This window comes from Musa acuminata, chromosome BXJ2-6 (assembly GCF_036884655.1).
Source record: "Musa acuminata AAA Group cultivar baxijiao chromosome BXJ2-6, Cavendish_Baxijiao_AAA, whole genome shotgun sequence".
Taxonomy (NCBI): Eukaryota; Viridiplantae; Streptophyta; class Magnoliopsida; order Zingiberales; family Musaceae; genus Musa; species Musa acuminata.
Window position 1 is genome coordinate 6,369,672 of NC_088343.1, and position 16,226 is coordinate 6,385,897.

Here is a 16,226-nt window from a genome sequence, read left to right on the forward strand (position 1 = left end):
GTTCGGATTCTTATCTTGCACAGGCTATGTATCAATTCTTTCAACATCTGACTTTAACAAGTTTGTATCCCCTACTATGTGATCTTCTAAAACCTTATGATCATATTATTCAGTCCCACACTTTCCGAAAAGAAAAGAAAAGAAACAAATAAAAAAAGAAAGAAAAACTTATGAATTAAACAGATAATGTCTCTTGCACTTGGGTGATCAATGCAGGAGAACTGGTAGAAAATGTAGAGGCCTAACTTCTCTACCTTCTCTAACTTCTCTACCTTCTCTTCTTTTGGCCAAAATACAAGTCTTTTGCATTTAGTCTGCAATAAATAATGCCCTACCTTCTCTTCTTCTTCTTCTTCTTCTTCTTCTTCTTCTTTTCCTTTTCACTTTTTCTTTCCCTTTTCATTCTTTTAACACCACAATTCCACTGGCTCAAGATTTACTTGTACAATACTCACCTTTGGCATCACTTGTCCCCAAGATGCATGCTTAGATGGAAACACAACTCTCGCATATCTTTTCCATTGTGGATGAAAACTCAACATAACATTCACCATAAAGAAACACAAAAGATTATTCATTCAATAGAAATCAACCATTACCAAACACTATTGCATGACACTATCCAAATCTAAAGAAAACTAATCACAAAGCAAGACAGATAATTCATCAGTTTCCGTTAATACTGGTAGAATGGTCTCCACATACAAGGCATGTTATTGACAAGGTAAATAACTAGTCACACACAAGTTTATATTGCAAACTTTCCAATCTTGTATTGAGAACAACCACTCATTCATATGAAAAGCTGTGTGTTGCTGTCCTGGAAAAGGCAAAAGGCAGGAAAGAAAGAACCAACTTTAAACTTACTTGAAACCTACATATAAAAGATGCTACCTTGAATAAGGGTGAAGGTCATACTCAATATGTCGGTTAAAGAGGTGATCATGGAATTTTATAAAGCATGTAAAGAAGACTAGCTAAGTACTGGCATCATCCATCTTTTAAGCAACCTCTCACTTTTGCCTTAACTTTCTTTATTCTCATATGGCTTCATTATTGGGCATTCCAAAGAAGCAAACCAACCAAGAAGCCACAATATATATCAATCTCACTCATAGCAGGCTCATTTCAGCCTCTATGTTTCAGAAGTATCAGTCACCTCACATGCTTAGCTACTTTCCAGATATTACACTTTAGGTCTTTCTGAACAAGTGTTTTACACTACAACACATGGCCTAAAACGACATCAGTAAAAGATAAAGAGGAAGTGAATAATGCTACTTGTCTGACAAAAGCAGATTCCAAGAACTCCCAAATCTTGTGTGAATCCAATTCTTTCCTGTACCAAAGAACCATCAAGTCATGACCCTATTAATATACGACCATGGTGCTGAAAATTCCAGACTCCACAAATATCGTATATCGTCCCAAATGATTTGCATGATGCAGTCTCAAATTAGTTCAGATGACATCCTATCCGAGTACGAAGACATCTTGATGAAGAAGATTATTCAAAAACATGCGCCAGAAGATCATCAAGTTGATTCGGCTCCATTGCTTGATCTGACAGAGGACATATTTCTCAACATCAAAATGTCAAGTGTACTAACTACTGGTTCAGTCTATCTTCTTTTCTATTGCAATTTCTGAGTAGTTTTTCTAAAACCAATGCCTCTAGAATAGTGAATGACAATTTTGGATAAGAATATATTTGTTGAGTGCACAATTATTAGATAAGAAACATCCATAAAATGTCAAAGCTATTTACTGAATTATAAGGCTATGTTACTGATAGACTTTTTTTTCCAGGAATCAAGTCATGCAAAGAAGCAGTCCAAGAGGACAGCAGAAGCAAGCAGAATGCCAAAATTCTCAGCACTGTAAAAGAACTAGGAATGACAGTCCATCACATGTCATGTGAAGTAAATCATGCTCTTATTTCCATATATGAAATATATATATGCAATTTGATACATTTCTAAATGATCTTATTTGCAGATGCTGCAGCATAGTGCTGCAGATCAACCTTCCGATGCAACCACAAATGCTGTGTTGGAGTTGCTGGAAAAACATCGCTGGAGTACAAAGCTTGCCATAGTTCTTGCAGCATTAGCATCAAGCTATGGAAAGTATTGGCTCATTGCACAGTTATGTCTCACCAATCCTCTTGCCTTTTCACTGGCAGCAATCAAGGGAATGAGTGACAGTACAAAATTTACTATCATGTTGAACCACCGCTCCAAGGCTTTAAGATATCTTCTTGAGAAAATGGTCAGTGTGACAAAATGTGTGATGGAGTTTGAAATACTTCCGCTGCAGTACGTAACCTTAGATTATGATGCTATGGCTATGATGAAGACCCAAATCCATATAGCTTCCTATTGGGTAATCAGAAGTTCAGTGGCATGTGCTTCCCAGATCACTAGCATGATAGCTTCGAGATTTGAGAGAGTGAGTATTCTTCCCCTAAACTTGATACATCTGAGTTTTAAAAGTGATAAATGGTTTTATAGAAGACTGATCAGGATCGCACTGATTTATTTAAGTAAAACTATCTAGTTTTTATTATTAAATATTTGCCTACCTTCACCTTGGTTTTCAATGATGCAGCAGTATGAAATAAGATGAATGCTAATGGCTTCAAATCAAAATTTCAGGCAAAGGCTATGCCTGCAGCATGGGAACTTTGGAGTTTAGTTCAAAAGATCACCTACATATATGCTGGTTTAAGTACGAAGTTTGATGCCTTCAATCAACAAATTGGTAATACATTATTCCGATTTGAGCAGTAATACCAGAAAAGAGTAATAGAAGAGTTTTACTATGTCAATTGGTCAATACATACTCTATAATGTCTCATATGAAAAGAAATGAACTAGAAAATTAACTTATATAATCTACATGACCAATCTATGGCAGGAAGAACATGTATCATAAAATTGTTCCCTGATATGATCAACTATACAATTTTTCATGATTGATTTATGAAAATTTTAATCCATTGACATTAAGGACTTCTAGATGCCCACATAGTAGCCGTAGGACTTTTGAAGGAATAAATTGAGAGCACTTAACATAAAGAACCTGTTTCCTTATAAAGGTTAGAAAAGTAAGATTGCATTTTTCTTGTATCTTATATTGATGGAAGCCTCATGTAATGGATTACTTCTTTTTTTTTTGTTGGCTTCAGGATATTTTATAATTTGCATCCCCATAATAGTTATCCAAACCCAGCCTTGTGTTTCATCTCTATATTTCTTTTACAGTATATTTCACAAATATTTAAAACCTTAACCATAACAAGATACATGAATCAGAATGTAGTAACACCATACAAGCATAAGTCAATGCCACACCTAGGCATAAGATGTATGAAGGTTCAAAATTTGCACTTTCTGTCAACCCCTAGACTTTCTTTCATCACGAGACTTGGTAACCAACTAGACATGCCTCTATAAGTTGCACATTTTTTTGTTTTACATTAATTATTACACCCATCTGAAGAAACGGATTCAAGTGTCTGCATAAGTGAAAGAGTTCTTATTTATTGAAAAGAGATTGAATGATAGAGGAGAAACTTTTTATTTATTGAAAAAAAGTGAAAAGCACTATATGGCTTTCGACAATATTATTTGTTCTACGGCTTCTCGCAGTATTTGTAGTTAGTCAATTTTCATCTCTTTTTGTCAAGCTTTCTAATGGTCTTGCTGTTATTCTGGTCTTTGCTGCTGCCTTCCACCTTTGTTACGTCCCATTTTCAGGTGCTCCTTTCCTTTCTTCCTTTCCATTGAGCTATTTTTGCAAAATCCCTATCTATTGTACTCTCCCATTTCACGATTAGCATAATGCTACAACATATGACCTACGCAAATATATTGGATGTCCATGAGAAATATATTTTCTCAAACTAAAGTGATTCATAAAATTTAGGAAAATGGCCCCAACATGATAAATATAACCAACCTACCATCTCATAGTAGCAGATCCTGTAGCTAAAAGTAACCACTTTTTAATTGACCAAATTTTACTAATGCAAGTAAATATGTTTATAGAAGTCTATTTGCTAAATATGAAGCATGAAATATAAATATACCTCACATGCTCTAATCACACAACTTATCAATTTTGTAAGATTGTAAGTTTTGCTGATCATGATGCAAAACTGAAGTAACTGAGAACATTAGCATGTAGAAAGACATTTATTAATTGCCATATTAGTGCATTATTAGGTCTTCTTAGACTCGATATTGCTACAATATGGTGGCTGGAACTGCAAATAGTAGTTTTAGAAATGTTTACTTTATACGGGTATGAAAATACTTAACTAGATGATCTAAGATGCATTTTCATGATCCTCCTTTTTGATAGATGATTGTCATGCAGCAAGAAGCTAATGTAGTTAATAACAATAAAATAATAAAATAAGAAGAGTTTCCTTTGTAAAAAGAATTTCCTTGGCAGTTATAGGAATGCATTACTGCATGAATAGAAGTATATTGAACGAAAATTATAGAATTCAATAGATACAAAGGATATATGACTTAAACATGGCTAATTCATGGAGTATTAAAATTATGGTAGCTGTAATCCATGTTGATCAAGTCATCTAAGTTGAACAAAAAATATTATTTATGGTAATCCCTTTATATTAAAAACAACATATACAAAAAGTTTGTGTTGCTAAGATGAAAATATTGAGATAAATGTATGGAGATATTAGGAAAAATAGGAAAAGAAATACTTTTATTCGTGAACAATTAGATATCGCTACGATAGAGGATAAAATAAAAGAAAATCGTTTAAAATGATAAGGACATATGCTTATAGACCTTTGGACGCAGTATTCAGAAGTGGTGAAATCATTAATGTTAGTGATATGAGAAAAGGTAGAGAAAGACCTAAAAGAACTTTAAAAAAACTATAAATAAAAATTTAAATACTCTAAACTTAACTAAACATATGACTTTTTATATATTGCAATGTCGACAAAAGATCCATGCAGTCGACCCCAAATATTTGGAACTTATGGTTTCGTTGTTGTTATTGTTATTCTAAAGTGGTCAGTTCAAATATCATCAGATAGGTTGTACCATTCAACTCCGATAGAATATGTAGGAAAACTAAGTCTAACTAGAGGCTATATTTTAGAATAGCATTTTACTTGGATTTTCATTTTACACAAAAGAGTAATTAGTAAATAACTGAATACGTAGTTTTAGTTTCTTTTAAACCTTCTGATAATTTATGTTGTGATACTTATCCTTCTTTTTGTTACGAAGAGTCAAAAGTGTATTTGAGGCTCTTGAACTTGTTTGAGGAGGTCCATGTTGACAACCATGATGTTCTCTACACATTGTTTGCGCTAAAGGATGATTTTCCACTCAGAGATTCTTTCTCACAGAAAAAGGTTAGTTCAAGTCAGACCTACAGCTAAGTTTACTTCTTCCTATAAAATTGTGCTATTAGATTTGATTGTGTGATTTACATTCCTAACAAAGGAGAGAGAAGTATTCTGGATGTAAAATTGGAACTCAATTGACATTTTAAATTAATCATCTTTGAACTAGCACAACTAGCCAAACACATGCTGAACCTGTGCACTATTTCAGGGGCACTTAAATCTAATTGTTGGTTGCAAGTATTTTTGAACTGAATTTCTCTGTTAGTAACTTTTTGTAGTTTTTCTTTGGGTGATTACCAGGTTGGTGTGGATGTGTTGAAAAATAAGGTTGTTATAATCTTCATCTCAAGGATGGACGAGTACCCAGAAAAGCTTCTTCTTATTATACAACAGTCACGAAACAAATCACTTACCACGTCAGAGGAACCCTATGAGATTGTTTGGCTTCCAATTAACTTCTCAGCAGAAGTTGGAGAGAGAACACACAATCAAATAGCAGACATGATACCATGGTATTCGATAAGTGAACCTTCGAAAGTAAGCCCATCAGTTATGAAATTTATACAACAAGTATGGCACTTCAAAGGAGACCCAATGATGGTGGTCTTAGATTCTTATGGAAAGGTACTGTCACTAGATGCATTTGATATGATAGCAATTTGGGGACCGAAAGCTTATCCCTTTACAATTTCACGAGAAAGGGAGCTTTGGGAAGAACAAAGTTGGACAATGAACCTTCTACTAGATGATATTGATCCCCTTTTATCCTACTGGGTAAGCTTCTCAATTACATTACAAACTAAGATGATATTGATCCCCTTTCCTCTAAGATGCATTACAAACTATTCCTTTCTGAATATAAGTTTAATAAGTTAACTTTTCATTTGTTTGAGTTAAGAAACATATAAAATCTAATGTAATAATATCTCACACTTTGTAGTATCTCCTTACCAAGAAATCTAATGTACCATATTCCTCACTAGCATTGTCAAATTCATGATGAACAAAGTTTCATCAGGCTCAAGGTCAGCTAGGAAGGGCACATGATTCGGATTGATAGGATTGATCGATCCAATCAACAAGATATAATTCAATAAAAATAACAATAACAAGCTATAATGTTCAAGCTATTTGGGTTTGACTACGTAGACCTTTTTCTCTGCCATTAAGCTCTGTATAAAATAGAATGCCTGAACAAATCATGAATATTTAAATATTTATTTATGCTGTCTAGTAAGTCTTGTTAAATCTCCCTCTACCTCTTCTCCTCTATGTTAGCTTATCTTTTTCTCATTTCCCTCCTCCTATTCTTCCTTTTTTTTCCCCTTCTTTTGAGATTATCAAATTGGCTAAAATTGGTCAAAATCAGGTAAAGTTCATTTGAGTTTGATAGATTCTAGAGAACCTTGATCAATTTCTGGTTATTAAGGCTTAGAAATTGACAAAAATTAAATTGGTCTTAGACAGTACAAATATGAATCACGCGTATCATGCTGAAATCAATAGGAACCATGAACCATGTTCAATTTTAAAATTATCAGGACTTTTTCCATGTTAAATTTAGTATGTGTTGTTTTCACTAAGGTAAAAAGATATGACATACACTAGAAAGCAGGATACCCTTGAAATTTACAACTAACTTACTAAGAAGAAGAAAAGCCAAAGTATATAATTACTTGTTTAGCATGTTTCTGTTTCATGATATGTCACTAACATACAAACATAAAATAATGCCCATTTTCATAATGCAAAGATTATTTTATTAACAAAATGGTATTATTAAAGTGATCTCAAGCCTTTCTTTCTTTAGACAATTAGACTTTGGTATATTATTAAAGTGATCTCGTGCCTTTCTTTAGACAATTGGATATAATGTCATAGACTACATTGCAGTTTCGCATTTTAGATAGATGTCCCTATTTTACATAGGATGAAGACTACATAATTCAGCAATAGTAAAAGAAAGTGATGTAACTACTATACAATTTGTTTAAATCCTTCAGTTATATCTGAGCAAACAACATATTCTTATCATTTATCTTACTTAGAAGAAGAAACACGATTCAGATAAAATGAAACTCTCAATTTTCATTCATCCCAAATATTTTATTTGAATGAGTCAAATACACTTAATTAATTCTACAAGTCAATATCAATGCCTACAAATTTCATTTGATTGAACAGTCATAAAAATATGATAATATTAAATTGAAAAACAACATACAACCTACTAAATGCTATGGCAAAAGTAAAAATGAAATGTAGTTGGCTCTGCTATGTTAGTATACCTTATTTTGTGTTGTACTTTAGCATATAAAGTTTGACATTTAACTTTACAGAGTATTTGTTCCCTAACTATCAATATACATCAAGTTGACAATTATTTACATCTTTTTATTGTCCACTAACAATGTCAAACTATTTTCAGATGGAAGATGGAAAAATCATTTGCCTTTATGGAAGTAATGATTTAGGATGGGTTCGAGAATTAACCAAAAGAATGAAGGACATCAGTGAAGCTGGAATTCGAGTAGAGCTTATCTATGTTGGAAGCAAAAATTTTGAGCAAACAAGAAATATATTAACAAGAGTCATGGACGAAGAACTAAGTAAATACTTGTCACATATAAATATTAACATCTTTTGGTTACGTTTGGACAGCATGCAGAGTTCAAGGCTGCGACTTGGTTATGCAATTGAATCTGATTTTATTACAAGAGAGATCAATTCCTTGTTGACCTATGATTCAGTAAGTACAGGTTGGCTACTTGTAAGTGAAGGGACATCAACTGAAATTTTTAAGCTTGTAGGGAATGAAGTGTTAGAATATTTATCACATTTTCAATTATGGGGTGAAAGAGTTAGAAAGCAGGGATTCTTGAATGCCTTGAGAAAATCTCTTGATCCTTCTTCGACCACAGAACCCTGTGATTACTCTATCATAACTCCATTTTCAGAGAGTTCAGATGGAGTTGCAGTTTGCAAGAAATGTAAGTCTCTCATGGAGCGGCACGTCATGTATCAATGTGGGGCATGTTGAAGTTGTTTCATAACTGCTCAAAATTTTGACCAATAAAGAGTGCATGGTATTACAGTCTTACAATTATCTTACATACTATTTTTTTTTCGGTTAGGGTACTTGAGGTCAATTTTAGAAATGAACCACTTCATGTAACCAGCTTTTAATTCCTTGACCTACATCTTGTCCATCCACTTGTTTCTGTTAATGAACTCTAAGATACCTACAAAGATAGTCTTGGTCACTTATTTCAACTACACCTTAATTTGTTTTTCCTCTTTATTTTACTAAAGCCGCACTTTATGTACACTTAAATTTTGGCTACTCATTCTCATAAAGGTACAAAAGATAACTACAAAGCAGCAGGTGATCCGCATAGTAGCCCAATTTTTATCTGAAGTTATGTCATGAACTTCAACAATTTTAAGCATGAAACCTGAGCCTTATGCCTTTGGCGCCTATAAGTTGGATGAAGATGAAAAATCACATCTATCTGCCATTATATCTTTGATGAATAAGATCTTGCTTTTCGACTATAATGGAGTAATTCTCCACATGAAAGTTATCTAGGTCATATATAGGTGGGCACAAATTTCACAAGGACTAACTTAGAGTGGATTTCCCTTCCTTAAAAGAAGAACGTGAAATTCTTTTTCCTTTTTTCGCTCTACAAGGACCAGGAAATCAGATGTATCGAGCAGCTCTTCGATAAACTCTTAAAAGATGGTGCCCCCCACTAACAAAGACCCTGACCAAAAATGAAAACAATAGTATATAGACACCCAAATGAAACCCTGTTGAATACCTAATGATGTCAATAATGATGCTAGATGCCATAAAACATATATCCTTGTCCACAGCTTCCAGACCAGTTCTAGACAGATCAGGTAATACAATATCCTAACGAGGTGAAGTCTGTAAGCCCTATTTTCATGCTCAAAGTCATGTGCAGAGTGTTGATCCAAGGTATAGTCAAACACAAAGCAAAAAAGAGTCAACTCTGATTCCCAAGCCATACCCTTAAAAATCTGTTAGGGCTTTCCTTGACTGAAATTAACTGTTGTGTTACATTGTCTTAAAGTTCACAATTGATCAGCATGACTGCATTATTCACTTAAATGTCAGATTTAAACACAAATTTAAAACTCCAAATTTAAAAACTAAACAATCATAGGGGCAATGCAAAATGTAGGTGATGGCGAAACATAGCAGTTAACAAGGGGAAAAGGAGGAAAGAAAAACTAGTTTTTGTTAGGTTTATTTGCGATAGAACAGAGGTGAGACGAAGAAGCGCCATCCAAATTGTGCCTCCTTCTAAACTCAACATAAGGGTGGCGGCGTACCTTCGAATCATGTAGTTAAAGATGATCTCCGAGTACGAATCCTACCGACATCGTTGCCGCAATCTCAATCGACGAGCAGCGTCGGATTAACCAGCAAGGGGAAAGGGCGGCCGAAAACATTGTGTGCGGGGGAAAGGAAGCACAAATCAAGAATCGACGCAGCTGAGGGCAATCTTGGAGCGAGATCCCCAGTTGCCTGCTTCCATCACAGATTTCACGGCGCTCTTTTGGTGCGGCCACAATCTCGGGTTGGTGCCGATAAATGACCACCAAAGCAAGCGGCCGATACGTACGTTTGCCGTTTAATTCCCTTCGATACCCTCCAATGTTAACTATATATTTATCTGCCTTGTGGGAATTATAAAATAACCTATTTGCCTCCTATTAACTAAAAATTAAAAAATAGTTAGTTTTGAAAAATTTCATCATAGTGCATCTTTCTTCCTAAAAAATAATTTTTTACTTCTTATTATATCATCCACTTTCTTCTATGCATTCCCATTATCCTTCGTTTTATCGATCATCGTCTTTGTCCCTCGTTTTTGTTCTTCGTCAATACGACGATAAGAATGATAGGATGAGAATGACATATAGTCGAATGTAGAGATGACTAAGGGTAGAGGAGGAGGTGACGATAGATGAGATAAAAGTAAAGGATAAAATGATCGATAATTTTTTTTTAATATAAAGATGCTCTAAGAGAATTTCTTAAAACTATTAGTTTTTTTTTTAAATTTACCCATTAATTTATAGATAACATATACATTCATGATGCATGTAACAGTGCAATGTAGACAGTTTTCGATCTCTCTTTTTGGTATTCCAATGTAATCGAGGCCAAGGAATTAGATAAGAGGAAGAAGAAGAAGTTAACTAACAGATAAGATGAACAATGATAAGTAGTTATTTTTATTTAAGATAAAGGAAAGGTTGACAGCCAAGAAAGGAACAGCACAATCATAAGCAACTCAAATGGACGTACGATACTGCACTTGCAGAACGATGAAGAAGCAGCAAGCGCTCTCTCTCACACACTTTTATTTGGATCCTTCCTACTCGACCGAGCTTCTGATGATCTGCCATGGCAGGAAACCAGGGTTCGGCAGGCGGCGTACTCAGTCGTTGCAGCAGCGGTAGAGCACGAACTTCTCCATGGGGCGGTTGCACTCGGCGCAGACCACCTGTTCCGTGATCCTGCCGGTGTCGCCCGGGAGGATGAGGCGGGTGCAGTGCTCATGGGTGTGGTAGGGCTCCAGCGCGCCGGTGAGCGCGGGGACGAAGCCCTGCTCCTGCACACTCCCCTTCCAGGAGTCGAACTGCAGGAGGCAGTCGATGATCTTCCTACCGTGGGACTTCACCATGTCCATCGAGCCATGGCTGATGATGGCCCACCCGTCGTCGCTACCGTCGAAGCTCAACATCGTCATCACCTCCCGCATGATGGGGTCGTTGTCGATGGTCCGCCCGCTCTGCATCTTGGAGTGCCACATGCTCTCCAGCCGAACCCAAAAGAACCACACCATCACCGGGTCCTGCCAGTACCCGCTTAGCTTCTCGTTGGCGATCACGTTGATGGCCTTCTTCACGCGCTCCTTGGGGTTGCTCTTTCCCACGTACACCATCTCGATGGGGATATTGGCTTCCTGCGACACCCGCTTCATCACATTCGTGAACTCCCTTATCCACTCGATCTTCTCTCCTCCGTACAGGCAAACATGGCGCCCTTCTTTTACCTGTGGAATCAAACAGAGCAAAGTGCCGATGAATTAATACTGCACAGATGATGTCGCGCTGGGTGAGCAGCTAATTCGTACCCATCCAAGCATGATAGGATCGATTTCGTCGACCAAGAACTCGAGTCGCCATAATTCTTCCTTCCAAAGAGCTTCTTCTCTGTTGCTGGTGAAGGGGAACGCCTGGCTTCCCCAGATCCACACCATGTGGAGGGCATTAGGGCAGACGACCTTCCCCTGGGGGTCCAGCACCACCAGCAATGGCTTCTTGTCGAAGTGCCACAAGTCCCGTATGTACTTGATGACCGCCGGATCTAGTAGCGAGGGGTGGTGCAGCGAGTACCACGGCATGTTGGATGCCAGGCGGTTGAAGGTCTCCTCTTTGGCAGCAGTCCACGGGACGTGGCGATCGGTCACCGGCAGCCAGACGACCTCGTAGCTGCGGTCGACCTTCCCATGATGCGCCTCGTTGTAGATCTGTATGAGAACGAAGAGCTCCTCGTGGATGATGTCGAGGTCGGAGATAAACAACATCACGATCTTCCGCCTCAGCACGTCGACGCTGACTCTTCTCTTCGTGGAGCCGTCGATGAGGGGCAGATCATCCTTGGAAGAGATCAGCGCCCGGAGGATCTTCAAGTTATCGATGTGTACAGTCTCAAAGAGCCGCACCAGGGTCTGGTAAGCTTCGATGTGTTTCTTCTCACCTGAATCGAAAGCAATCGCTTTGGGTTCTACCCATACTTGATTCTAAGCAGAAGCTGATCCGAGAATCGTTTACCGATGTGTCGATTGCACAGATCAAGTTGCTTGGTGAGGTGCCCATGAATGCTGCCAACTTTGTGGGCCAAGCTCGAGAGCTCCCATACTTCACTGGTGGAGCTGATGTACCTGCGAATCAAGGGAAGAAGGATGAGCTGATGTACTTGGCATTTCATGGAAGGAAGGGATAGAGCTTACTCGTGACCGAGGCCAATGAGGGAAACGATTTGAGAAGCGCAAGCAACGACGCTTCTGATGGTCCAGTAGACAGCGGTGGGGACGTGCGCTAGGGCCATGGCCATGGCAGGGGTGTCAGGCGAAATGTACTCGGACGGAAGCTCCTTGAACTGGATGATGCACTTGGTGACATCCAGCATTGCCTTGATGAGGTTGTTGATGGTGTCGAAGCGGGGCTTGAGGGCGTCGGTGTGCTCCAGGATGTCAGGCAGCTGCTTGAGGAGGGCGACGGACTTGGCCAGAGGATTGATGGTGTGGAGCTGGGCGGTGAGCCAAAACTCTCCATAGCTCACGGCAAACGCTGCGAGGGCTATCACAACCTTCGCATCCCAAGTGTAGTTCGCCAGCGAGTTGAGCAGAACCAGCGTCGTCCCGTGCGCATCGCCGCCGCCGGAGCACTTGCAGGTAATCTATCACACATCGTTCAGCAGCTTAATTAGATCACGTCGAGAAAGAAAAGCAGCAGCAGGAAGCAACTATTACCTCGCATGAAATCCTGTGAATGGTGTACGCAAGCGCTTCGAGCATGCCGCCGACCTCAACATGGTGCGCCTTGTCGTCCACCGGTTCCAGCTGCGCTTGTGGCGTCTGCTCAATGCCGGATCAAGAACACACAAGATTGGATCAAGCAACATGGAAGATGGGTCTAAATGACAAAAGGAGAGAGTACCACGATGACGGTAGGCGTAGCCCTCTGCAGCACGTCCTCCACGATTCGCAAGAGGGGGCGCGTATTGATGTCCCGGCCGTCGGGGGAGTGGGTGGCGAGGATCTGCTTCATCACCACGCTATCGTCCGAAGAGGAGAAGAGGTGGCGATCCGCCTTGATCATGTGCGTCTTCGCTGCTGTCGTCAACGCCATTGCTGAGGACAACGAGGACCAAATTCGAGGTGGCTGTGGAGTGCAATTGCCGGAACACACACGTATATATAGTAGCTAGGGAGGGGAGAGAGAGAGAGCACAAGGAAACACACAGAATAAAGATGGCAGCGGAACAGCTGCTTTGGACCCTAAAGCTCCAATGAACCGACTACCTTGCTTCACGGCCGGGGCTTCGCAAAGATCCTTAAGGCACGAGACTATTCGATAGATTTGGGCGCATGTGGGGCACCTGAGCTGCCCTTTACAGTCCTAAAGCGAAGCCTCCTGATTCCCTAAGCTAATGCGCAGAGCAACCTCGAGCATCCATGGAGATGAACAAGCTCTGCATCAGCTTGGTAAGAAGATGAAGAGGCCTAAGAATAGTCCTGTGCTTCCGCTTCACATGTCAATTGCAATAGTAGAAGATTAAGTTCTTTGCTCATGAAGTCTCTCCCAAGAACAACCTCAACAAGCTCTGTATCAGCTTGCTGGGGAGAGTCACTGGCAGATGAAGGGGCCTAAGAAAAGTGCTGTGCTTCTTCTTCACATCAATTCATGTTACATTATACTGAAGCACTTTTTCCTGCTTTCTTCTTGCCATATGATTTGAAGTTACTGTGGATTGGCAGAGAATGATTCATGCAGAGTGGGCATTGAGAGGACATGCAACAAAAACTTGATACTGGAAATAGAGCAGGGAATATAATGCATCCATGGGGTCTACCTCTGTGATAAGAAATGCTTGGACAAATCACTTGATGCAACATAGTAGATGAGCATCTAACTTTTGAGTAGAATGAATGATTGATGTTTGATCCTTTCTTCTGTCTGTTGTCAGTGATTGAAGGCACAGCTTCCTTTCTGAATCCATCATCTTGATAACATTGAATGAATTGCTGATCATGATTGTTGTTGTGAAGCATTAAAGTTGCGAGCCACACAGAATTCTCAGCCCATTGCAAGTAAATGATTCAGAATCCTCTGTGCCATTGGTACAGTTGTTTCTTCACTATACATACAAGAAAAAATTCCATATACAAGAAAATTGTAACAATTAAGATTCAGTTCAAAAGAAAATGAAAATAAGACAAGAAAAACCATAATGGAGAGCTAATTAAAATTAAATGTTTCCTTTAATTCTCCATATATAAGATGGGTACGGTTCTCTTCTACAGTATCACAGAGCTCACATTGAAGCTGAATCATTCATCAGATATATGAGTAAATTTAGTCCAATAGAATAATTGAACTCCTTGACTCGATGAGTTTGAACATCTGATTAACATACTTAAATTGTTAATGATAGTATGTATCTCCACCGAATTCTTATAAACTGATTGAAATCTCATCTCAGTGAGACCCAATCGAGGTGTTATGACCCTCCTACTTTGAGTCAATTTAACTCAAGATTCAAATATAGCTCAAAGTTAAATCGTTTTATGGTGCATGTGAGATCTAACCTAATAGTTATACTCCAGTGATGTGCCTTAGTCATTACCAACAGGATTATGTGATTCTGCTGAGGATTGATAATGTTTTCTGCTAGTGTTTTGTATTTTTTGTTGGCTTGCTATGATTAGTTTAGATTGGGACTAACTATTCCTCTAGGAACTGTACAGGTCATGAGGTAGCTGCTTCAGCCTAAACCACTAAGAGAGAGAGAGAGAGAGAGAGAGAGAGAGAGAGAGAGATGAGAAATCCAATCACTCCACACATTAACTACACTCTGTAAATGATCATCACCTGACAATTTTAGCTTGAAGATCTCCAACAGGGCGCCTACTATTGGTTTTCACTCTCCTCTTCGAGCATGTGTTGTTGATAGGGGTTAATCCTCTAGTTAGTTTATCTTTAGTGTTGTAATCCTTATGCTTTAAAAAATTATATTGATATCTTTATAATTATGAAAGTGAAATATTTAAATCTATTTATCCAAACGATGATAGTCTTACAGATGAAAACATAAAAACACAAAGGGACGGGCGATGATAAGATTGGCGACACATTTCTCGTGGAGGTAAATGGCATCGCGATGTGAGCATACTTTATCATCATCGAAGGTGGCCAAGCAACTACATTGGCATCGATGCCAGCAACGTGTCGTTCGTTATCACCGATATCGTCTATCATCAAACGTTAAAATTATCTTTTTATCCTTTATTTTTATATTTCCATTGGTAAAACTGATATCATTAAGGTAAATAGACCTAGATGTTTTACTTTCATAATTATAGAAATATCAATATAACTTTTTAAAGTGTATGATTCGAAATACCAAAGGTAGCTAATATAGTGGATAATATGTAATTATCTCTATAAATAGTGATCGGTGTGAATGTCTCTTTTGTTCTAAAATAAAATATTAAATTATTCTTTTGTTGGTGTAAGTAGCAAATTGACAAATATGTTTCTTGAGATACTAATCCAGTTGGCATTGACATTAGAGTGTCTGTGAATAATCTTTTTCTATTCGAATATCTCATCATATTAATGATTTATTCATATTCAATATAATGTCATAATTAATTTATTAATTTATTAAGTTTAAATTATAAAATAAAATACTTAATTTCAAATTAGTGATATTATATACCTAAATCTTATTATTTAATTCAAATCATCTGTCATAAATTTTTTTATATGAAATTCCTTTTAGGAAAGACTCAGAACATTAAATTGATCAAAAGGATCAAAATTGAATAGAATTGGCCATTCTAATTATTGGAAGTGAGAATCGGAATTAGAATCGAACGACTCAGATTCGATTCCAAATCGATCAGAAAAAGAATAATTAATTAAATACTCATTAAAAATGATAAAATCTGTGTCTTCCGACAACAAAATAAAGTAAAAATAGACAGTCCCGTTT

The 16,226-nt window shown here is 37.8% G+C and overlaps 2 protein-coding genes across 4 annotated transcripts; one reads left to right on the forward strand and one right to left on the reverse strand.

The window, feature by feature from the left end:
- The first annotated feature begins 1,362 nt into the window (after positions 1 to 1,362).
- On the forward strand, positions 1,363 to 8,609 carry LOC103987146 (protein SIEVE ELEMENT OCCLUSION B-like). 3 transcript variants are annotated; one of them, XM_065111858.1, is made up of 7 exons: positions 1,363 to 1,615; positions 1,810 to 1,922; positions 1,999 to 2,485; positions 2,677 to 2,763; positions 5,280 to 5,407; positions 5,702 to 6,175; positions 7,830 to 8,609. In XM_065111858.1, exons 1-7 carry the CDS (start codon positions 1,363 to 1,365, stop codon positions 8,439 to 8,441), a joined length of 2,154 nt encoding a protein of 717 aa, XP_064967930.1. In that variant the 3' UTR covers positions 8,442 to 8,609. The 3 variants fall into 3 exon arrangements, with proteins under 3 accessions (XP_064967930.1, XP_009403631.3, XP_064967929.1); XM_009405356.3 differs by having other exon boundaries at positions 1,999 to 2,451; positions 2,658 to 2,763; XM_065111857.1 differs by having other exon boundaries at positions 1,492 to 1,602; positions 1,999 to 2,451; positions 2,658 to 2,763.
- Positions 8,610 to 10,649: 2,040 nt separating this feature from the next.
- Positions 10,650 to 13,742, reverse strand: LOC135614462 (protein SIEVE ELEMENT OCCLUSION B-like). Its single transcript, XM_065111859.1, has 6 exons — positions 13,166 to 13,742; positions 12,979 to 13,083; positions 12,457 to 12,905; positions 12,278 to 12,387; positions 11,578 to 12,203; positions 10,650 to 11,496 (listed from the first exon to the last, which is right to left on the reverse strand). Exons 1-6 carry the CDS (start codon positions 13,355 to 13,357, stop codon positions 10,879 to 10,881), a joined length of 2,100 nt encoding a protein of 699 aa, XP_064967931.1. The 5' UTR covers positions 13,358 to 13,742; the 3' UTR covers positions 10,650 to 10,878.
- Between the last annotated feature and the right edge of the window lie 2,484 nt (positions 13,743 to 16,226).

Excerpts from the sequence above, each read along its gene's own strand:
- LOC135614462 (XM_065111859.1), bottom strand. The coding sequence starts at position 13,357 with ATGGCGTTGACGACAGCAGCGAAGACGCACATGATCAAGGCGGATCGC. Across the intron at positions 13,084-13,165 it reads CTACGCCTACCGTCATCGTG|ACGCCACAAGCGCAGCTGGA; the intron begins GTACTCTCTCCT and ends GGCATTGAGCAG. Across the intron at positions 12,204-12,277 it reads TCTGTGCAATCGACACATCG|GTGAGAAGAAACACATCGAA; the intron begins GTAAACGATTCT and ends CTTTCGATTCAG.
- LOC103987146 (XM_065111858.1), top strand. The coding sequence starts at position 1,363 with ATGACCCTATTAATATACGACCATGGTGCTGAAAATTCCAGACTCCAC. Across the intron at positions 1,923-1,998 it reads TCCATCACATGTCATGTGAA|ATGCTGCAGCATAGTGCTGC; the intron begins GTAAATCATGCT and ends TCTTATTTGCAG. Across the intron at positions 6,176-7,829 it reads ATCCCCTTTTATCCTACTGG|ATGGAAGATGGAAAAATCAT; the intron begins GTAAGCTTCTCA and ends AACTATTTTCAG.